At 43.1% G+C, this 23,018-nt stretch overlaps 1 protein-coding gene across 1 annotated transcript in view; it reads right to left on the bottom strand.

The window, feature by feature from the left end:
- Nucleotides 1-2,964: 2,964 nt before the first annotated feature.
- Nucleotides 2,965-23,018, bottom strand: part of CFAP52 (cilia and flagella associated protein 52) — a 20,245-nt gene continuing 191 nt past the window's right edge. The window contains exons 2-14 of the mRNA XM_026861258.1: nt 21,645-21,844; nt 20,811-20,947; nt 20,058-20,186; nt 18,955-19,054; nt 18,367-18,483; nt 11,523-11,623; nt 10,399-10,569; nt 8,417-8,565; nt 7,618-7,763; nt 5,349-5,500; nt 4,644-4,746; nt 4,362-4,473; nt 2,965-3,563 (exon numbers count right to left, since the gene is read on the bottom strand). Of these exons, the coding sequence (XP_026717059.1) occupies nt 3,388-3,563; nt 4,362-4,473; nt 4,644-4,746; nt 5,349-5,500; nt 7,618-7,763; nt 8,417-8,565; nt 10,399-10,569; nt 11,523-11,623; nt 18,367-18,483; nt 18,955-19,054; nt 20,058-20,186; nt 20,811-20,947; nt 21,645-21,844 (1,793 nt within the window). The 3' untranslated portion in view covers nt 2,965-3,387. The remainder of the gene's footprint in view (nt 3,564-4,361; nt 4,474-4,643; nt 4,747-5,348; nt 5,501-7,617; nt 7,764-8,416; nt 8,566-10,398; nt 10,570-11,522; nt 11,624-18,366; nt 18,484-18,954; nt 19,055-20,057; nt 20,187-20,810; nt 20,948-21,644; nt 21,845-23,018) is intronic.

Genomic DNA, 23,018 nt, shown 5'->3' with positions numbered 1-23,018 from the left:
GAAGCTTTTGTGCTGAGGACAGGAAGGCGAGAAGGGTGATGCGAGCCTTGCTGCAGGATTGTACGTCAGCTGTCTGTGGCCTGAGCCCAGGAGAAAGCAGCTCACAGAGGGGGAACAGCATCAGGGGGTTGGAAGCCAAATTCTTGGTGGTAAAGGGCTCTGATCCCAGCATTGGGATGTGAATTGATGCAGCTGGAAACCCGGGTCTCCCAACACGTGGCCCAATACCGTAAAGCTGATGACTGCTTTCACCAAGAGCCAGACATCACTGAAGTCTGTTTAACATAACTTTCTTTTTTTCTCCCTCACAATAAGGATTAGAAAGCCATTTCCAAACCCGGCACATGCCTGATTTTCACTGACGTTCCCTTCATCCCCTCCCCCCGGCCAACAGGGACCAGAATTTATCTCCACTTTAACATGGAGTCGATCAAGGCAGTGTGAGAGAGCTTTATGCAACCAGGGTGCCCATGTATTTCTGCCCTGCCCCTGGCTGTTCCTCCTACCGATGAGAATTCGGCTACATATAGGGGCAGAGATGTCTGGAGCAGGCGCAGTGGGCACACAAATCCTCCTTCTGCCAGCAACACCTCTTTGCTTTTGCCGATGTGACATTAGCTCCCTTCGCCTCGGCAAGGAGGAGGGCACTGAAACTCCCCAGCGCTTCATGGTAACAACACATTCGTTACGGCTGATTCTCTGTACGAGTGTTATAGATCTCCATTATTAACCAGGCTGTTCTTCATGACTAATGATAGCGTAATGAATACATTCATGCTGTAAAATACAATGTGCCTGCCACCAGGCAAATGCATAATGGGGAAATTTGTGACTGCAGTTCACGTTTTCCAAACACAATTTGCCTTCTGGTGGAAGAGCAGCACAGGTTGATCTGCAAGTCTGCTTCCTGGCATTGTTCATGTAGGTCACATCCACCTGTAAAGCTCCGGGGGGACCCTGGGGAGGTGGTGAGGAGCGTGGACGGCTCTGAGCACTTGTGTGAGATGTGCCGGGAGGGGCAAAGGTTGTGCTGGGGGAGTGAGCGCTGCTGCGTAGCTGAGTGCTGCTTGGAAAATCAACGAGCTGGCCAGCGCCTGGCTCAGCCACAGGCCCGTCTTTTCCAAATGCACTCCCAGACTGAAAGGTCACATGGCTACTTGCAGTCACTTGTGGTCATCGCCTGCATTTCCTACACAGTACATGGGGCAGTGGCCCAGACCATGGTCCCCTCCAGCAGGAGGGGTGTGATGGGGCAGCTCTGGGCATGGGCACCAGGGTGAGGTTGGAACAGAGCACAGCTTGACAGGGGAGATGCTGTGCTGCTGCTACAGCCACGACCTTGGGCTGTGACCTACATCGGCTGGCTACCCGGGAGCAAGCACATTCAGCCAGTGTCCATGCTTAAAATTTGGGCTGGTTTTAATAAAGTGGTGCTGCTTCACACAGAAAAGAAAGATGACTAGGACAGGACTTCTCCAGAGAATGTGCGCTCTCAGTTTTCAGATCTGCAAGGTGGCAGACACAGGGCCTGAGCCTCCTGGCTGGCTGTAACAGAGAGGGTGCTTTAGCAGCCTTTACTCTTAGCATGCCGACTCCTGACCTGCAGAGCCAGCGGGTGACAGTGACCGGGTGATTCAGGACAGCCTGACTCGCTTTGCTGCCTCCGAGCCATGAAGAACCAGCTAGTGCAGGAGGAGCACACAGGGGTTTGGTCTTTACACTCCAGAACAGCCACACCAAAAGGAGACTTTGGCTCCGCAGTGGGTACCTGGATTCCTCTCCCACCTGTAGTGACAGTTTTGGTGTGATCTGATGGGAACAGAATTGCTTTGCTGACAGGGAACTTGGCCAGACAGTTGCCTGCATCTCAAACCCTGCACCTCGGATTGCGTGGGGAGCTGGCGGTGACGTGGGCCTTCGGGACCGCCTGGCTAGCTCTCACAGGCTCCACTCCTGTTTTCATTCTCCTAGCATAAGTACAAATGTTTTGCCTGTCTGTCCCACATTCCGGAGGTTTGATCCTGCCTTCCAAACCACAGCAAGCATTGCTGCAGAGCTTGTAAAACCTGCTGGAGTGTTTATCGCTGCATAGCATCAGGTCTTGACTCCAAAGAAAAAGAGGAAAGAATTACTTAATGCCTTTGCTAAAGACTCCATTAATAAGAGCAGAGATATTTTAACCAGAAGGAATATGACTTGTGCAGTGTTTGATGGACAGCATATGTGCACAGAAACCCTCCAAGCCAATCCAAAAGGATCCACCCTTATTGTGCTGCAAGTAGTAAATGTTTTTAGTGGCATAAAAGGAATAATGAGCAATCATACCTTTAAATTCCTATGCCCCACTGCCGACCAGAACAGCTAATGCTATCAACAGAGGTATGCCAGTATCTACCTGACTCCGCCTTTAAATCATCCTCTTAGTTAACTAAAACATTTGTACGTCTTAGCATTAAAGAATGCAACATTTTGCTGCCATTTTAATTTATGACAGAATTCTCACAGGCCTTCAGTGCCTGCAAAAGAAATATTTACTTCACTTGCATCACTTCACAGGCTGTCTGCCTACACTGATCTTTAAACAAACAGTATCTTGAAAGCTGTTGGTTTTAATACTAGATACGATACCGGGTACTCATTCTCAGACTAAATACATATTTCATGCAAATTTGGAGCCTGTTCGAAAAAATAGGGCAGTGACCAGGAATTTGAGTGTGTCTGGCTGGAAACATCCAGGCATTTTTAGAAATGACTACACTCTCACCCTTGAAAACTAGGCCCCTGAAGAGAGTTTTAAATTGGACACCACAAATGAAGAAGCCCCGACATCCTTGTATTCCTTTGAGAACATTGATTTAAAAGCTTGACTCAAAAGAGCTTCCCAGTTAAACGCCTGAGTTGGAGCTGAGGGCTTTTTCAGGACCAGACAAATTAAAATGAACACAGAAGACTGAATTTACACAACAAGTTATTCATTAAAGAAAGCGACAGAAGGGGGTAGGGAAGAGGGGAAGACCACGTGAAAGCAAGAGTGAGCCCACAAAAATGAGCAGGCATACAAGTACGACTATGCTAGAAGACTATCAGGAAAGGTGGCAGGAACAACATGCAAGTGTTATAATAACAGCCAAAATGATTTTCAGAAGTGACAAATCCTTTCACACCAATCTAAAAGGAACAGCAAAATCTTAGCCCCCTGAAAAAATCAGACCTATTTATTCAGCACTAGCAAGGATATCTGAAGGATCTGGTAAATGCATACCAGACAGGATAAAAATAGTATCTCCTCTAATACTACAAATGCTTTAAAACAGCCTCAGCTGTAAGAGAGAAGAGTTGCTAGGACTGGTGGAGGAAGTACCAGCCTACCAGCTCCTGTGCCAGCTGTTAGTGCGAGTCTGGGTATTTCCAGAGCAGGATGGCACCATCTGCACTGACGCTCACAATGTACTTGTTCGCAGGGCAGATCTTGAGACGGCTGATGTTGCCACTGTGGCCCACTCCAGTGTGAGTCACTGCACCCTCGTTGTAGTCCCAGAGTTTCACCAGACGGTCATCACCACCTGCATTGGGCACAAAGGAAGAACAAATGATTACAGAGAGTTCTGCTGCTTTTTGTTCCCGGATGGCAGGAAGGGGAATACGTGGGCATTCATTTGATTTAGGAAAGGTGGGACACATTGTCTTGGGCATTATAGTAAAACCAAATTATTTTCAACTGAAGTAGACAGCCAGTGTCCAGTAGTGTCCAGCAGATCACAGGGAGCTACAGCCAGTAAGCGGTACCAGTAACACAGAGGACCTTCGAAATGCTCTTAACCAACATTCATTTATCAGTTTAATCTAAACCAACTGGTACTGACACCAAATCTGTGTTTTTTAATGGTAGCCAATATACACAACACTGTGTCTCCACCGTGCTAGTGCGGGGCTCCCAGAGGAGATGTCACAAGGGCGGGGAACGTGTGAGCCTGAGGCTGCCTGGAGCCATTCCCACTTGTGAAGCGACAGAGACTGCCAGGCTTCTGGAGTCGGACACTTGAGCAAATCAGTCAAGTGCACGGGGAACACCACTGAACTAAATGAGGAGCAGGGCAAGATGAAACCCTGTACTCCCTTGGAGACATCTGAACTTTGTCTTCGCCTTTACATTACACCTTGTAAGACTCAACTACAGTATGTTCCAAGTCTGAACCACAGACTTTTTCTAAGTATTTTTCTTCAATGATTCATTTTATTTTCCCCTTTAGCTGACCCCTCCTTTCCATTTTTTTCTGTCTTTACTGAGATCCTTGGTTCACTGCCTTGCTTTTCCTGGTCTTAATATGACCTCCTCTTTTCTAGTTTTAGCCACCACTCACCCGTGACAAAGTATGCCCCATCTGATGTGATGTCCATTCCGTTGATGGAACCTGATGTAGACCCTTCCAATTCTCTGATCACAGAGCCATCAAACACTTCCCAGTATCCAATCTGGAGAGCAGACCAGAGAGGAGGGCTCAGTTGTGCACCAAGAGCAGGCAGATTTCAGCACTGCCCTGTAACACAACCTTCTGTGGAGGTACAGGAGTTTCATCACGTAACAAGTGCCAGACTTTGTGTTTTGGAATTCCTGCAGACAGAATTCCTGCAGTTTTGCTTACCCTTCTGTCTGTTCCACTGGTGATGATCTGGTACTCTTCAGGATGATAGCACACACATTTGAACAATGTGTTGGCTAGAATCATTTGTTTTCTTATAAAACGTCTGCAAAACAGCCCCAAAACAGGATAGAGCAATAGGGTCAAAAAATGAACTTTGACTGCCTGAACTATCTCTGCTGTGCTTATACATCAGATCTTCTGCTTGGATATTTTCAGGTTCAGTTCAGGGTTTCATGAAGCCTGTTAGGGTCATCAGTTCTTTTCCCCATCACAGCTGCCTTGTAAGACTTTTGATCTGCTGTCATATTGAATTAATTTTTTAATCTAGAATGCTTTCTAGGTGCTATTCACTATGCAAAAATGTCCTTATGCTTACCTACAGATCTGCAGGAGCTTGATGAGAGTCATAAAGTGCTGGAAAACTGAGCTAGTGGGAAACTTAGGTAAGCACCTGCTCCACCCCCTTGTCCAAGCAGGATCCGATACAAGAAAACAACTTGAGACAAATGTTTGCTAAACTTTTCTGAAGCTTTCTAGCATTGGAGGTTCTACGTTCCATGACTTGATTGTTTTTTCTGGTAGTTTTTATTTCCTAATGCTCTTTTTCCCCTCCCCCTCGCTATGTGGTATCCCAAAGAGGTCAGTGACCCAACAGAGACATTACCAGCATTTTAAGTGTCTTGCAATACTTATCTGTCTCCTTACACAATGTCCCAGATGATGCACGTCCTATCAAGGCTGGCTGTGACACACTCTTGGTTGTCCTTCTTAATCTTAATGCAGGACACAGCAGATAAGTGTTCCTTCAGAATTTCCCCCAGTTTGTGAATCCTCTCATGAATCTCCCAGACTCTCACCTGAAAATCAGCAGCGCACATTTGGTCTTGTTCCACCTGGTTCTGACTGAGCTCAGGAGGATGCCCAGGCCTTCCTGAACTCTTCTTATACAGCAACTCATTCTCAACGGACTGTCTCTATTTTCCTGTGGGTTATTCATGCAGCAGACTCATAAAACTGAACTGAACTCTTGAGAGTGTAATCCACTCGGTCCAGGAATTCCTGACCATTAACCCCAGACCTTGTTTTTGCCAAGTCCCCATTCTCCCATGTTTCAGTTTACTCATCTCTTGATCAGAAAGAAGCATCTAGTCCATGATATATTTCCAGCAGGGCTTTAAAGATCAAAGAGCAAGGCTTCTGAAATGGAATATAAAAAAAGCTACCTGCTATTTGTGCTACATATAATGCCAGTAAATACAAAACAGCTCTTTCAGTCTTTGATGTGAAATATGTGCCTGAAAGCACCTCTGCTCCCAGTAGTGGTAACAGCAAAAATCTTTCTGCTTTGAGGACTTGATCCTTCACACCTTGCATTTACTGTCTCACTAGTGCCAAACTTCATGATATCTATTCACTTTTACATTCCACTAAGGACAAATCCTAGTGAAAATTTAGAAATTTAGACAACGACAACAGAGAGGGCTGACCTTCCAAGTTTTCAAATCTGATGCTGTTAACTACAGGATCTGGATGTCTAATTCCCACTTGCTAAATGATCAGAGGATCCAGATCCCTTAAGCAACCCTGAAAGTCACAGCTTTCAGATGACTGCTTTTGACAGGACCATTAGCATTTCAGAACACTTTTTTTTTTTGTGTTCTGAATGAATACTGCAAGTGCTCCCCTCCAGTCCTCATTTTTACCTAACCAACCTTTAGCTGTAATTCTGTCTCAGCTGTCTTTTTCAATTCAGAGATCAACTAACCAGAGCCTGCACCATTCTGTGTGTGTTGATACAGAATCTAGGCCCTCCATCTTTTGCATCCTCTAGAGCTAATCATCCAAAGTACTTATCTGTTCTTTTATTAGTGAAGGGTTGAAGTGGCTCATCATCTCTAATGTCTTTATGCAGCGAGATAAAGCACTGCTGCTTTACAGAAGAGCTGAGGTGCAGAATGATTCAGAAAGATGGCTCAATGATTAGGACATTAGCCTGAGATTTGGAAGACCTCAATTCAATTCCTCACTCTTCAAGACTTCCTGTGCAATCTCCAGCACAGCACATGGAACACTTGAGATCAGGGTACACAAAACACAGAGTGGTTAAATCACAGTCAGGAATCCATGTGCAGTTCAATGTCTGGTTTTGAGTCTTTGTCAGGATGCAGAGAGCAAGTCCAAAGCAAGGAAAGAAACTGAAAATGAGCCTTCCAAGTCTAATTATTTATTTTTAATATAAATAAACCCCCTGTGTTTAAATTATTTAAACATTAGGAGAAGAGTGCCACTTTTACAGACTGAAAAGGTCCACAATTATATGAAGTACATGAAGTAATAAAAGGACGTGGTGTTTGTTTTGCACGGACAGAAAAAAATTGTTGAACTGCACAAGTATGATTTTCTGATTTTTAACATTATTTGTATTGAGACATTTCCATAATTGTATTAGAAATTGAGCTGTTATCAGAGTCTTTTATTAACATCATCACCTAAACCAGATAGCACCATCCTATAAAATTAGGAAGTTACCCCATAGACACTATAGCGATATAAAGTGAACTTTGTGCTATTAAATGAGTTCATACAGGTCAATTGGGACAGGACTAAGACTTCCCAGGCAATGACAGAAAGCAAATCTGTGCTACAGCACAGTTAGATGGAGGCTTGCAGACAATGACTAATGCAGATAAGTCAAATATAGGGGAGAGACAAATGAACAAAGAGGATTAGGAGCATATTCTGCATTAGAAGGATTTCCAAGACTACCATGGCAGAAGAAATGGGGGCATTGTTTTACATTATGCCCTCTGAGAGCAAGAGATTTGCATATATCAAAGGCTAATATTCTCCAACTCAGTCCTTTGCTCAAGTGAAAGCTAAGAATAGCTCACTTTCTGACTAAGCACTTACCGACAATTCGCAGGCCCTGTGATGAGAGCACAGAGCTGCTCCAGGTTTTTTAAGCAAAAATTACCTGTCCTTCACCTCCTCCACTAATGATCCGTTTACAGTCACTTGTAGCAGCAATTGCTGTCACTCCCAAGCTATGGGCATGGTTAATCACATACTTTAGCCGTCCACTCTCTGGCATGAAGGCACGGATCTTCCCATCATTCCAAGCTGATGAATATAAAGAAACAGATTACCCAAGCGCACAGACTTTCCTCATATTATTGCCCCTCTTTCATTTCCAAATGAACCCATTTGTTTTATTAAATTCCTCTATAAGGCCCACACTGTTAGATCACCAATAGATAAGTAAAAACCTCTGTACTGTAGATGAGGCTGCAGAGCTATAGTCCCTAAATAAACTATTAAAATGTAATTTCTTTCTGATTCTGGCTATGGACAAATTGGTTTGGTAACAATGGGGGGACTGCATCACTCCTCTAGGACTGCAGTAGTTCCTATGATTTGCATATGGCGATGGGTAGCAGCTTTATGCAAAGGTTAAGCTGTTGCATACAACAAGGTTAATATTTTAGAACTTTTGAATAAGACTGAACTGTGTTTTGAATTGCTGGAATTCACACCCAAAGCAAAGTCTCCAAACCTTGCCTTCCATGTACACTGTAACTACAGCACTGCGATAATGGGGCTGTGAGCAAAGTTCAGCGGACCAGCTGCAAGCAAAGAGGCCTTTCGGTCAAGTGATGAACTGAATTTAAACCCATTTCCAATTTAATCCTCTCTTCATTCTGACATACTGATGTCTATTAAATTTGGCATCATTTGAAGCCTGGACTCAACTGTGGGTCTGGACTGCCCATTACCTGAAATGATGCTCTTGCCATCCCTCATAAAATCTATGGCATGGCAGATCACGTTGGGGATGACAATTCGTAGGAGCTCCTTGTTTTCTGGGGTGTACCACACTCGAATATCATTTTTGGAGCAGGTAGCAAACAAGTCAGAAGTTCCCCTGGAGAATTCAGAGAGATAATGAGGAGGTGCATACAGAAAATGCTTCTTTCTTCGTTAGACCTTAAATTATCCTTTGAAGCTCAGCTGTTTCTAATGTGCAACTGTAATTTTCCCAATAGGGATCACAGTGGTTAAGACAAAGGCCCTTTTTGTAGGACCACCTTTCTCAAGCAAAATTCGCCTGGTCTGGATGCTACTCAAAGATTCATTTTAAGGAACATTTAAAGTGAAACTAAAAGAATTCTTTCTACTTTTTGCAAGTTGTGACATTTATTTCCCATATTCAATCTCTAAACAACCTCACATGTTGTATATAATAGATACAAAAGTGGGTGCAGAGGTGCTGACTGCCCAGATTCAACATCAGGGACTAACAGCAGCCTCATATTATAAAGATGTCATTTTTTATCTTGCTTACTGGATGATTCCTATTCAGCATCACTGAAGGCAATAGAAATAATGGCAAAAGCCTGTTCGCAATATACTTGTTATACATGTTTGAATAAAAAAAGACCTGCAGCATTTCAAAAGCTATGGGACTGAATGCTTTGAAATAAGCTCTAAACCATACATCCTAGGGATATGACTGAAAGTGAAATCTAGAAAGGTACCACAAGCTTTTGTTCAGCATCACCATCAACGTCCGGAAAGATGAATCCGGACAGAGAAAACTGGCACAAAAAAAGTGTGGCCCCTTTCAAGCCCAGCTTGTGCGGATGCTTTATAACATCAGCTACTGAAGTATTCTGAAATAAGCCAGAACAGGGAAGTTAAGACTGTATTTCCCAATCAGTGATATACTCTGTTCAATAAATGAAAAGTTTAAACATCTGTGCAAGGATGTAGTACTGTAGTCCTTACAATGATCACTAAATCCAGCTCATCCAAATATCTATGACACAGATGTGTCAGTCAGGTATATTAGCATCATATTACCCTAAAGCTCCAAATGATTTTTCTCATTTTCTCTTTAAAGGATGTGGATTTTTCAGACTGGTGACAAGCAGGGAGGAGTGCTTCTTGCTTTGTGCACTTTACTGTACCTTGATAAGATTTGATCCTTTGTGCTGTGTCAAGAAGCAATGCAGTAACACACCAAAAATAAAAACTTTCATCGGGATCAAACTCCCATTCTCCATTTCGAGAGGAAACAACTGATACATTGTGATTTTTATTTTAAATAAAGTGTCACGATCCTACTGCACAGGAAGAGGGAATGTTTGCTGTCTGTTCACAAGACAAAAGCAGACAGAAGACACACCAGAATACCCAGCATCTCTCATCACAAGCCTAGAATTTAATGTAACATATTGTCAAACATGAAATCTTAAGTGAGGCTGAGAGACCCAGAAAGCCTCTTTGAACAGCTCTGTTAGTCAGGTTTCAGCTGATGGTACAGGTGGGTAGGAAAGCAGACGCCTCTACAAGCTGTAGCTGCAACAGGGTACACAAAAGCAGACTTTCAGGATTCACACTGCTGGCAGACTAAGAGGCCCGAGTCTCGTAGCACCAACCCTAGCAGAAAAGGGGAGGTTGCCATCACTGCCATTACCCAAACATAATTAATTCTAGTCTTTTTGTTTAGAATTCTTTCTGTACATCGATGATTTTTCCAATTCTCAAACTGAACTGCTGCCTTCTGTTTTCAACTGGCAGCTCACCATCACCCTTGTACTTCACCGGTAGGTTACAGTATAAATCATCCCATAGGGATGTTAATAAACTCTGGGTTTCTGCTGCTTAAAGGGTGTTTATGTAGATATCCTGACCTTACTGGCACCTTACTCGAACTTCTTTGCCAGCCAAAAGCATCCCAGCCAGTCATACTCACCAAGCGAAAACGATATCATGGACAGCTTCGTTGTGACAGGCAGCAATCAGCTCTTCTTTAAACGCAGTGTAGTTAACTCGATAAATCTGGCACTCATTTGTCCCTACAAAGAACTGGTGACCCTGACCTCTATGTGTCAGGGAAGTGACAGCGCCTTGAACTTGTATTTTCCTGTAAGAGAAAGCAGAGGTTTGGCCTGACATTGACCTCGATGCACTTATTTTCCAGCTTCTGATAATAGAGTCTTATTTCCCTGCTTCCCCCAAAAGCTCCACACTAGGCTGTGATATCAATACGCAAGAACATGGTCAGGACTAACATTTCATTCTCAGTCACATTTTAATACTTCATATGATCTTGCCTGTTCCATCTGCTACTCTGCCAGGGCTTGCAAAGGCAGTGCTTTGGAGACTTTGTTTTCTGGACCAGGGCCTAAGGTAACAACATCTTTGTTGATATTCTTGCTCAAGTGCACTGAAATATCCCATCTTCAAGAATATTTCCAGACAGCTTACATCTTCTGGGAATAGTTTCAGTTGTACAATGCTAAGCTTGCAGAACTGTACACTTAAGCTGGCTACTCAAGCAATGCCAAATGAATAGCTGCGGGCCCAATTTTCAAATCACGTACAGGGAAACAACACCTGCAGCTTTCTATTTTGTATGCAGAAAAAAGCCTTGCACGTACTCCAGCACTTCCAGACACGTGAGTATAACGTTAGTGGAGCCCTCCTTTATGATCCCATGTCCTCCAATAAACCCTTTTTTAGATGGCAAATACTGCTCTTTCTCAGCCAGCGTAAATAAGTGTAATTTTACTGACTTCAACAGACCTGTCTCACTTTGCATCAATTTAGGATCTGACTCCTAATGCCTAAAAGGGAACAATGGTCATTTAAAGTGAGTGATGAGTAGGGCAATTCACTTCTGTGCAAATGCATGCAGTAATTTTCAGTCTGCTTCAACTTCATTGTGCTGGAACCATACTGTCTATTTTGTCTGCAGGACTGAAAAACAGATTTATTTGGATTATGCCTTTATGTAGAAATTATTGGTTCTTATAGTGTGACCCTTTGGGGGAAGCACCACCCCTACCCTCCTGATTCTCCCATCTACAAACTCACTTCATTACTTTGTAGTTTGAGCCTTTACAGAGAGCTACAATCCCTCCTCCGGTGCCGACTATTACATCTCCTGTCTTCAGCAAAAGCAAAGCTGTGACTCCCTAGGAGAAAACAGGATTAAAACACAATTGGATGGAAGCAGAGTCTCTTTATTGCTGCAGCCATGCTGAACAGCACAACGGAGTCTCTATCACGGTCCCGATGGCAGTGCTTATGTCACTCAAATACGCCTTTATCAGTATTCTTTGACTGACCTAGCCTGAAGAGTGACTCTCTAGAGGAAGAAGGGAGAGGAGTTATTAATTACAGGTATGTATGAACTACTACAGTATGAGAAACAAGTAAATAGCATCATCATGGATCCTTCAGAGCAGCTGGAACCACATATTAGCCTTCATATCCTTACCTCATTCCAGCAATACACACGATAAATAAATTTCGTATTAGTGCCTTCACTTTTCCTTCCACTGTTTCTTCATCTATCAGACACAAAAACAACTGAGGATAAAACTCAGCCTAAGCATCCTTCTCTACAGCTGCTTTTAGGACAGATTCTCTGTGTCCCAGGTCTCTCTCCCTGTCTGAAAGATGCAATCTTATCTCCCACCTATTAATAATAAAACACATTTGTCAGCCCTTTGTCAGCATGGGTTTCTGCTGTTTGCCAAGATGAGTAGATCAACAGGAGGTCAGCCATTAGAAAAAGGAGAAAAGGTTTTCTGTGGATGAAGTACCAGACTACAGTAAAAAAACCCAAACAAAAACAGCAAAAAACCAAAAAACTGTCCTTAGCCTTGCCACAAAATTTCAAGTATAAGAAAAGTCAGTCTCTGCTTCAGTTCTGCTACCTGTTAAGTAATATTACTCTTCTGTATATAAGACAACTGATTAATTCTTGAAAACCTGAGAGACTCCCAAACAGACTACAAGAGAGGTGAAACTGCTTCTGTGGGGTTAAATCCCAATATTCTTACTCAGAAAAATATCCCTACTATCTTGGGGGAAGATACACATGAATGAAATGGAAAAAGTAAAAAAAAAAAAGAAATAAAGGAGCATTATGCCATCAAGACTTGGACTGAAAACTAAGTTCTGTCATGAAGCAAGTGTGTACAAGAGGTCAGCTTGTAGCAGCTCCAGGCTCCCCGTGACTTGTAAGGTGTCATTTGAGCTTGACATTTTAAGTTGCAATATAGACTGCAGCATCATTTGCCACTGCCTAGCTTAATAGGCAGCATTGCCAACTGCTGTGATAGTACCAGCAGTTTCACAGTATTATGATTTTTTCTTTAAGCCAAGCTCATAGAGCCAAATGTGAAAATAACAATTTCTGTTTGATGTTTTTTCTAGGAAAAAGAAAACACCTCTAGCATTTAGTGTTGTGAAAGCATGAAGAGGTGAATTCTCAAAGAGTAACCAAGAAGCAAATCAGAATAATTCTGCATTTATTCTTTAGGAAGAAATCATTGTCATGTGCTTGGCTCGTGATTTTTACACAAATACAGGTGTCAGCACTTTATGATAAAGTTTGACATTTAAGCAGCACCACCCAGCACCCTATTCTTTTTGAGCATTAATCCGGACTAACCCCAGTAAATTTTCAGGATTAAACACTTTCAGAGCCTTTAGAAGAATAAAAGGCAGACAGTGTTGATTTTTGGTGTGTAAAGGACTGAAGTTCTAAGGAAGATGAGAGAGGAAGTGAAGAAAAACCAAAAATGGACATTTGAGCTATTTGGACCCAGAAAGGATGTTGCAAAAGCCACAGACAAGGTCTAATGAAATCGGAAAAATTATTTTGGTTCATTGTCCAACCAAAGAGAAGCAACTGATTGTTTTTAAAGTCTTGTTTATACTTTCTGAAGAAAAAATAATCACCATATATGTAATTGGACATTCCAGTGCTGGCAAAACAAGCAGCCTTGCAACCACCTACCATCAGCTTAAGGACTATTTAACTTCAGCATCAAATAAATGTGGATTGCAGGGAAAAAAAAAAAAAGAAAAAAAAATCCTGATTCGTAATTTAATTACACTGGGTTTCTTCATTAATCTGTCTCCACCAGTAGCATATCCACAGTCTCCTGTAATATCAGGACTGATCACTGTGCAAAACACGACCTCCAGAGAGGATTTTATGCCATACTATCACAACACTACCAGGCAGGCAGCCAGGTTTCATGCAAATATTCTTAGCAAAAGCATGAGAACAAAGGGATTCTTTTTAATTAGAAATATGATCCACAAGCAGAACTGTTTCTGAACAACATTTTTAAAAATTTCCGATGAGGTGTTGGCAGCATTTTGTGAGTCCTCTGTTATCATAGGCCCATCAATTGTCTTTTGATCTACTGTTTTGCAGTTTTTCCTGTAAAAGACTTCCACCTCAAATGCCCTTTGGAGCATTATGGCAGGTGGCGGCATTAGAAACCAAACCTCTGACTACGTAGTTTATCTGATTACAGCTCCCTGCTACTTGCTAATAAATTAGAGTTTTTGCAGCACTGCCAAGACTGCTTTGATTTTTCCAAGCTATCCTCTTCAGTTCTTCAATGTCAGAGGGAAGCGGGTATTATTAAGACAGGAAAAAAAACACCTTAAAGTGGCCAGGGTCCACTGACAGGCTCTCAAAATCATCGGAGTTTGATTTCAACCTTAACTTGGTAATTGTCCTTCTTTCTTGTCCAGTCTGTTCTTTGAATCACCATGAGTAAACAGATAGCTTTATGTGTTGCACTTGTTATTCATGGAGTCGAGCAGTTCACGTTAACGATGTGATGAACAGTCTATTTTATATACTGCCAGACCTCTTGTAGATGAAATGCAGAGTCTAATGTAGGAGGTTAAAAATATTACCATTCATTATTTACTTCTTACAAAAAGAAACCACTGCTTTGAAGTATGATTATAAATAAAAATACCAACAAAAATCCAGCCCGCCCATTCCCTCCCCTGCAGGGGTGTGTGCTCTTTGGCCCATTCTGATCTCTCACAAAGTTCTTGAGCACCCTATGAACTCTTCCAGCACACCTCCACACCTCCTTCAAACTTTTTTTTTTTTTTTAACAATGCAAATCACTCCATCTATTTCTGAAAGTGCATTTGCAATTGTACATCCTACTTTGCATCTGAATGGGTGCCTTATAGCTCCTCAAGCCTGTGACAGGGATAAAAATTAATTTTGTTGTTTATTTCAGTATTTATAAACATTACAGAAATGCACTTAAACTTAATACCACGTAGATGGAAAACAAGTTGCTCCATCATATCAGTGCAGTGTTCTGCCACTCCTCTTCAAAACAGAAACAAACAAACCTTCAGATCATGCCTACGTAATAAACACATTCTTACATATCTAAAGGCAAAATTCCTTTAAGGTTGACCAAACTTATTTTCAATAAATATCTTCTCCTCACCCAAGCAGTGTCTAAACTCTTTCTTTAAAGATAAGCTCATCGTGGGGTGGCTGTGGATTCCAGGTTTAGAGTTTCATGGTATGGCGCGGGTTCATAATTTCCCAGTGAACAAGATTTTCAGAGATACTTGATAATGTTCGTTCAAAAACATGCATCTTTTCAGTCAGAATTGCAACAAAGTGATGAAAATGGTTCCACGGGGAGGGAGGCCGGGGCAGTTCCACCACTGGAGGATGTAGGGCTGACCTCCCTGCCAGGGAGCAGGGAATGCCCGGTTAGGAAAGGCCGTGCCTGTCCCAAAAGCCATGCCTTGGAGCAGCCACGCCTGCCTTGACACAGCATGGCTCACTTCTGAAACCAGCTATGTGGCAGCTTTGCTTTGCACAGCGAGAGAGGGGAGAATTTTTGTTACAGGTACTAATATGCTACATTTAAATTACATTTTTCAAGAAAGAGCTCTGCAGGGGGGAAAGAAATAAGAATCAACGCTTCTCCTAGGGTTAGCAATACAATGTACTAAATTGTGTAGAAACAGGGATGCAAATACTTTCATTTTGATAAATGCTGTGGTTTTGTCTTGAAAAAACATCTGCAAAATACCTCTGCTGGCATTGAAGGCTATGCTACAATTGGAAAATTCTGCCATAAAACATTAGATCCTACATGTGTTCAGCGAAGACTTGTTGACAGTCTAGTGACAAGGTATTATTTGCATGCAGAGATGTGAAATGGGTGGGTGGGAAGGGAATCACGGTACAGAGCTAGGAAGGGAGAAATGGAAAGGATGAAAGTGGATCTGACAGTAGCTGGAGATAAAAATGTACTAGTACCTCCTCTCAGACTGCAACAATACAGGTTTGCCCTGATGAATTTCCCATTTTGGCACTGGAAACTGCATTGGTGAGAGTGATGGAAGAGAGCAGGGAAGAAGCAAGCAAGAGGAGAAGGGGTGATAGGGGTGCGCATGTGTCTGATTGAAAAGCCTGTCTTTGAGCAGAAACGTTCCTTTTAAGCAACAGGGTAAAGGAGGAGATTGGAGGAACTGCTTGTTATTTCCATCCAATGTGAATGTCTCCTTTTCTCTCCCTTCTCCCAAAATGACCAGGGCTGTATCTTAAGTAGCTGCCATTACATAATACTTAAAAAGCAAAGTTTAAGTCGGATTAACGCCTACCACCAGCTCAGATCTGATCCACAAGGCTGGCAGGCAGCTGTGACAAGATCCACTTCTGGATCTTCTCTGCTCCCTAGCATCTTGTCAGTCTCTTGCATAGTCAAAGGTCCTGTTTTTCTTCAGCTTTTCACTATCAGAAGCAATGTCAGCTGAAGCTTACGATGTTCCAAAGGTCTCTGCCACAAACTGTGGTTCCCAGGGATCTGCCTTACGATAAAACCCCTCACGGTACGGATTGGACTGTGGTCTGGCTTTGAGCTCTGCTTTTCTTCTAAGAGTCCTTAGGCCCTCTTTCAAACCCTATATTTCCTGGCTTTCTGCTAATGACCCTATCTGATCGTTTCTTTAGCAATGGCCTCGGAAGTATATATTTTGTGAAGTTTTGTTTCAATTGCATTCGGCACCTTTCCTTCACCCATCAAGGCAAGGGAGTTCAGGACCTTGTGAGATCCAGCTCTAGGCAAGGTACATGCACCACTGGATGTAGGAGGACTCAAAGCATACAAGCATTTAAAAGGGGAGTTGATATTCAGTCATCAAGACGTTGGCATAGGAGACAGCAGAGATCAGCCAGGACATGGGTCCCGTGTGGGTGCAAAGCCCTGCAGGATGCCTGCTAGAAGACTAACTTAACAGCGTGAAGTACAGAGATACCCACAAGAGATTTAATGCGCCTTCAGCAAACTTACAATTTCTATCAGGAAAACAAAATACATACAGACATCACTTAATTGATGCACAGAATTACGTTACTTACATTCCTACAATGCAAATGGGAAAAATGAGTAATGACATCTCCAACCTACTGGAATAAACATTGAAATATATTTCAAATTGCTCTGTGGCTCCAAGTTATCCCAGAGATGTGGGCATACATTTGTAGCACAAGAAACACTCCATTTTGAATGGGCATGTGTGTGGTTTGTATGTACATTTGTTGATACAAGCAAAGTTCAGAAGGTTTGGAGAAATAAGTCTGTTGTAGCTTCTTCTTTGGGGGTTACTTCTGAATTTTTCTTACAGAACTTGTTAGTCTTCTGTTTATACTCAGACAAGATCTGCTTCTTTCTAGGACAGCTTCCCCATGGCATCCCTAACAGTATGTTTGGTACTTCCATCTGCACTGCTGCCCTTGCTGCCCACTGATTTTCATCACTGATAACAGAATCACAAAATACATTCAACCTTATGCAAGAAAGTGTTTCAGGTATCTGTTTGAATTCCTTAGGTATCATGCTCTCCGCTGGGTATAACCTGAGAAGCTACAAGAAGTCTTTTACGCAACAAATAAAGAGAAATCAAGAGCAAGTGTACTATCTGGTGCTGACCGTTTACCATTACGGCTCCCTGCATGTAGGATTCTTGTACAATTAAAGGCCAAAAGTTCCTTATTCAGGAGATACTCCTGTCTCGGGATCCTCATATTAAGATCCGTGAGTCCAATTATAGACAAAAAAGCAAAGTTAAAAGAACTCTGGGGTTATGAAGTCAAGCACTCAGAAGTTGAAAAGCAATAGAAGCAATGTACCCTGTGTAACCTTGTTTTGTCCCAATATGAATTATAATAAACTCTTTAACTATATTATCTAGCCTACCTTTTTCAATAAGACCTCTGCCTCATCAGTGGCAGAATCAGAATTTCCAAAAGATGACCTCCTGAAGGGAAGGGAGAGGAATGGTACGTGAAACAAACATAAATACCTAGGGGGTTGGGGTTTTTTGAAGAACAATTGTAGGGTTTTGAATAGTTTTCCAAAATACTCTTCCTGTGGCAAACACTCGTCTTGGAAAATTTTGGCCCAGACAATTTAACCAATCTGTAAGATCTGAATATAAGACCTTATAGCATAAGTGTGGGAAAGCCTCTCAAATAAACACTTCTACCAGTCTTCCTAGGAATGTCCTCTGTCTCACTCCAGCTAGCATCTCCCTAAAAAAAACCCAACTCAGGAGCTACTCCATTTTCATGCTTATTTTTAACTTTTTAAGACTTTTACCAGATTTAGTATAAGAGAAAGTCTGTGGGATGACCCATGAGATTCATGTAAAACCCAAATTCTGAGCCAACTGAAACTGAAAAAAAGCCAAGCTAACAGCCTCAGACTTCAGGATCAAGACTGAGACACTAACAGCACAGAAGAAGGGTTAGTCTGTGAATCAACTTTGTAATGGTTCTCCTGGAGGTTGCCCTACTTTCAGTTACTAACGAAGAGGAGGATAAGGAGAAAATTAAAGTCACAGAGCTGCTACTCACCAAGCTAAACTTCTCCTTCTGGGGCCTGTAGTCAGTCATCAGCTTGTTGTTTGTATTCAGTTTCAGAATATCACCACTTGATGTGCCAACACAGAAATAATTATCATCATCTGCCACCTATAGGAAAGCATAAAAAAAAAAAAAAGATCATGGTCCAGATAATGAGACACTTGTCCCAAGCCTAGCACTGAACTACATAAATAGCTTTATTTCAGTGTATTGCCAAGACTTAATCTGAGGGGATAAAGCCAATGTTTTCATGCCATCACACTCAAAGATCCATAATACTGCTGAATGCAAGACATTTTCTAAGGAAATCTAGATAATATTTTGAAGCAGAAGTAGGATTCTCTGGGAGCTAGAGCCTGTGACTAAAATACATGCTGCTTCTCTTCAGAAGCATTCAAAGTACTCGTTCCGAGGATAAAGAAACTGTGGGAGACCATCTGCCATGAGCCAACACTTAGTAACTCCACTGCCATCATGCAGTTGTGATGGGCATTTTTAGCATTACCATAAAAGTTTGTGGTTTTTCTGCAGTCCATAGAGAGTTTATTGGTTTAGCCAAATCATTTGGCTGAAACTTACCTTAACACACATGATCACTCTTCTCAGTTGCCCTGTCTGGCATTCAGTTGGGTGGATTTTCCTATTTGCTAGATCCAGTTCCCATACTCGAATGGTCCCACTATAAGAATGAATATAGTGGGATCAAATCCATATATGCAGAAATATCTAAGTTTTTTCACTACTAGAAGAATTAAAAAGCCTTTACAAGGCTACATTATTCTGAAATTTTAATAAGAAGGAAAAGAACAGTATCAGAGAGGCCAGAAGAAAGTCTCAGTTGCTGTAAGAGACAGTGGAAAAGGCATTTTTGGTAAATCAAAAATCTTAAAGGTTCATTAAAAATATATATAAGGATTATGGAGGAGTATGTAACAACCTTGACACTTCATTTCCACATACTGTGGAAATCTTAGTTCCTAAAGTGGGAAATGAACAGTACAGGACACTTTCAACTGTTTTCTAGCAGAATTTAACTGACAACATAGGAGCCAATATAAAATCTTTGCACACAGTTGCCCTTACATTTAACAAAGTGCTAAAATTGCAAAGACTGGCACTCATAAGTACTGCTGCAGCAAAGGGCATCCAAAGCCTTCCCTGATTTAAAGAGAGGTGCAGGTCCTCAACACGTTTACACGTCAGGCTAAATATATGGGGGCTGTCTCAAATCCATGCAAAATGTGACTTTTTGTACCCACTTTTGTTACAAGCCAGTGACCAATTGTACATCACTTCTGGTGAGGATAGGAGATGATCCAACAACCTGCAAGATATTATTGTTTCTACATTAATTAACCATTGTTCAGAGCCACTCATTGACTGCTTTTCTTGTGTAAACACTGGCAACTAAATATTTTAAATACTGCATGGGGAATGCTAAGTACAAAATCCTGCTATCAGGAACAAAAGTGACGCACGTGGATCCTTGTGTGCTGCTTTGAAAGCACATTGTTACATGTAGAACAAGCAGAAATGCCTTAAAGGGACAAGCTGATGGATATTCGTGGGTCCATTCAGAGCAAAAAGAAAAAACACAAGCACACAGTTGCTTAAGTTTCCTTGTATTTGAGTAAAGACTCTTTGTAAAAGGAAACAGGTCTTTCATTTAAATAAAGCCTTACTTTCCAGCAGTGACAAACATCTCGTCTCTGCAGCTGGAGCACACCACGACCGTCGCACTGCCCGCGCTGCATGCCGAGGCAGGGCTCCCGCAGACAGCCTCTCTCTTATCAATATGCCACACAACCACGCTGCAGGAGAAGGAGAGGCTTTAAACAGCTTCACTTTTTGATATTACTTAAAAACAAAAGCAAGATGAAACATTTTCCTGCAGTTTGTTCCCAACAGGATACACATAAAAGTCACTTCATAGAGATTTCACCCAAGACAAGCTTATCACAAGTGTGTGGAATTGCAGTTTACATCCCCTGCTCCTAAACTAAAGGGGGTTGTATTTCTTAGATCCCTTCTGCTGAGCAAGACTCAAATCACATCTTAGGCCACGCATAAAATCTGATTTAAAAGAACTTTTTATTCCACTGGTACTTGTCTGTGTGTCAAAGCAAGCCCTTGGTAAAATTTATACTTTGTCAGGGCAGTGCATTAAGCCACCCAGCTGTGCAGGCTTCATGAGGTTTCTGGGTGATGACACCAGTGTAAGAATTAGCTGCTGCCTTCATCCTCCCCCATGCCCTGTGCCCTGCCCACGGTCCCCAACCAGCTTCCATCGGACAGAGTGGGATCGCTGAGGAGAGACGTCCAGCAGGAGCAAGGGTCAGACTGCCAGAAGAGGGAGGAGCGAGTACTCCCTAAGCCCATTCTTCAAAGCCTTACACCTTGTAGGAAATTGTGTGGCAAGAAGTGGAAATCATTACCTGCCATCATCCTGGCCTCCCAGTGACAGGAGATAAAGGCTGTTTGCAGAAAACGCTAGTCCTTCAATTTTACCCTTGTGAAGTGACAGCCGAGCAAGTAACTCCTTCCTCTGGAAATCCCACAGAATTATGTCTGCCTGAGGTGCAAAGCAGAGGGGTCAAAGCCAGAGCATTAGATATAACACACAGGATTAGGTATAAAAAGGCAGGAAAGCTGTTAGAAGGAGCCCAGCCTGAGGTTAGCTTCTACCCAGGCCAGCACTCCACTGACACAAAACTGCTTCAAATTAGGTGCTGCAAGAAGCATTATTCCATCTTACTGCTTGAATAGCTTTACTTCATTTCAGAATCAAAATTTACCCTGAAACCACTAATACTTGCTTCCTTCCAGATGTCTCAGGGTCTTTTCAAATAGGAAAAAAATGAAACCATAAAGAACTTTAGAGGTCTAAAAATGCAGGTAAGTACCTGTCAAGGGCTTTTGAAAGTCCCAAGCAGCTCGGGAACTCAGGTACCACTTTAAATACACCCTCTATTAATTAATGTAATGAAATTTAGGCTGCCACATGTGCGCACTTTGGATAAAAAGGACCATAATTAAGAGACTGCTCAATCTAGTTATCCCGGTCTTAAGGAGAAGGCATAACACTTTACAAAAACACGAAGGCACATCCAGCAATGGACTAGCCACAGATTCCCATTTTCTGCAACATCCTCCCTCTTTTGTTGTTTTCCAACAAAATAAAAAATAGACAAAAGGTGTTCCCAGCACTGGCAAGCCAACTCCAATTTCTTTGGTCAGTATTATGTAGTTAGAAATAGAGCATTATCCACCTTAAAGCCCATGAAAGTGACTTGTCCAGAAGCAACGTACAGCCCATTCCTGGACACGACGACGCAGGAGACATTATTGGTGTGACCATGCAAGAAAGTCTGCTGCTTACTGTCCAGCTCTTGAATAACCACAGTACATCCCAGGGGATAGAGAATGTGCTCCTTATCAGGGTGGCAGATCAGACCACAGGGTACATGCCCTGCAAGAGAAAGGAGTGAAAGATCTGCTGGCTTTAAGGTTTCTGGGGGCTGCAGGCAAATTCTCTTCCCCTGCCTGGAGCACACAGTCCCCGGAGCAGGCTGAACCTCTCCCCAACACCTCCTTGCCAGAGGCCTTGCTTATCACACTCCCTAAGGGCAAGTTGTATGTTCCCTAAGGTTTATCCCACAAGGAGGGCAAAACCAAGAGCTTTCCAGTTCTCCCCAAAACCGTTCAACAGAACAACCCTGTGCAAAACTCCAGGGTCACCTTTACATGTTTTGGACAGCGCTGTGCTTCCTGCAGCTACCAGATTTCACTGGCCCAGAGGTCTGAGCCCTTCAGCACAGAGGGTTCTCCAGCAGCACCTGCTGATTTATGGGGCCACATCACCAGTCCACGTTGCCATGACCTGCCTCAAAATAGCTGCAAAGCCACAAATTTCCCAAGAAGGCAGTTGGTTGGAGAAACCCTGGTGCCTAGCCCCCATCCCTGGGTCACAGGAGTGTTTACGACAGCATTTTATGCAACGAGCTAATTTTATTTTGAAATTAAACTCTTATTCTAGTAAGCTGGGTAATTACCAGAAAAAAAAAATTAAAAATCCTACTATTCCATCCAACTTTTCCTGCTCTTAACTTTGCATTTGTCTCTCAAGATGTCGGGCATGGGGAGAACGAGGAGGCAGTGAGGGGGGCTGAAGGGACCCTGCGCACCCCCAGCTCCTGGCGCACCCCACAGCACCACGGCCCCGGCAGAGACCCATGGCTGCCCCACAGCTGCCCCCACGGTGCCCTGCCCTCCCCTCAGCCTGCCTGCTGGCACCCCGTGACCCACAGCTGACCCACACTGCCCTCAGACCCCACTCCCACACCTCCACGATGCCCCAGACACCCCCATCTGCCCCTGTGGTGCCTCAGACCCCTTCAGCTGCCCCTGTGGTGCCCCAGTCCCCCTCAGTTTCCCTCTGTGGTGCCCCAGTGACCCTCAATTGCCTCAATTGCCCCAGACGCCCTCAGTTTCCCTCTGTGGTGCCCCAGTCCCCCTCAGTTTCCCTCTGTGGTGCCCCAGACCCCCCAGCTGTCCCCGTGGTGCCCCAGCCGCCCTCACTTGCCCCCCCCGGCGCCCCGTCCTCTCTCAGTTGCCCCCCCCGGGGCCGCTGCTCCCCTCACTAC

Source organism: Athene cunicularia (assembly GCF_003259725.1).
Source record: "Athene cunicularia isolate RWA chromosome 18 unlocalized genomic scaffold, athCun1 chr18_part1, whole genome shotgun sequence".
Taxonomy (NCBI): Eukaryota; Metazoa; Chordata; class Aves; order Strigiformes; family Strigidae; genus Athene; species Athene cunicularia.
The sequence above is the reverse complement of the archived record's forward strand: the minus strand, read 5'-3'. Positions and strand labels throughout refer to the sequence as shown.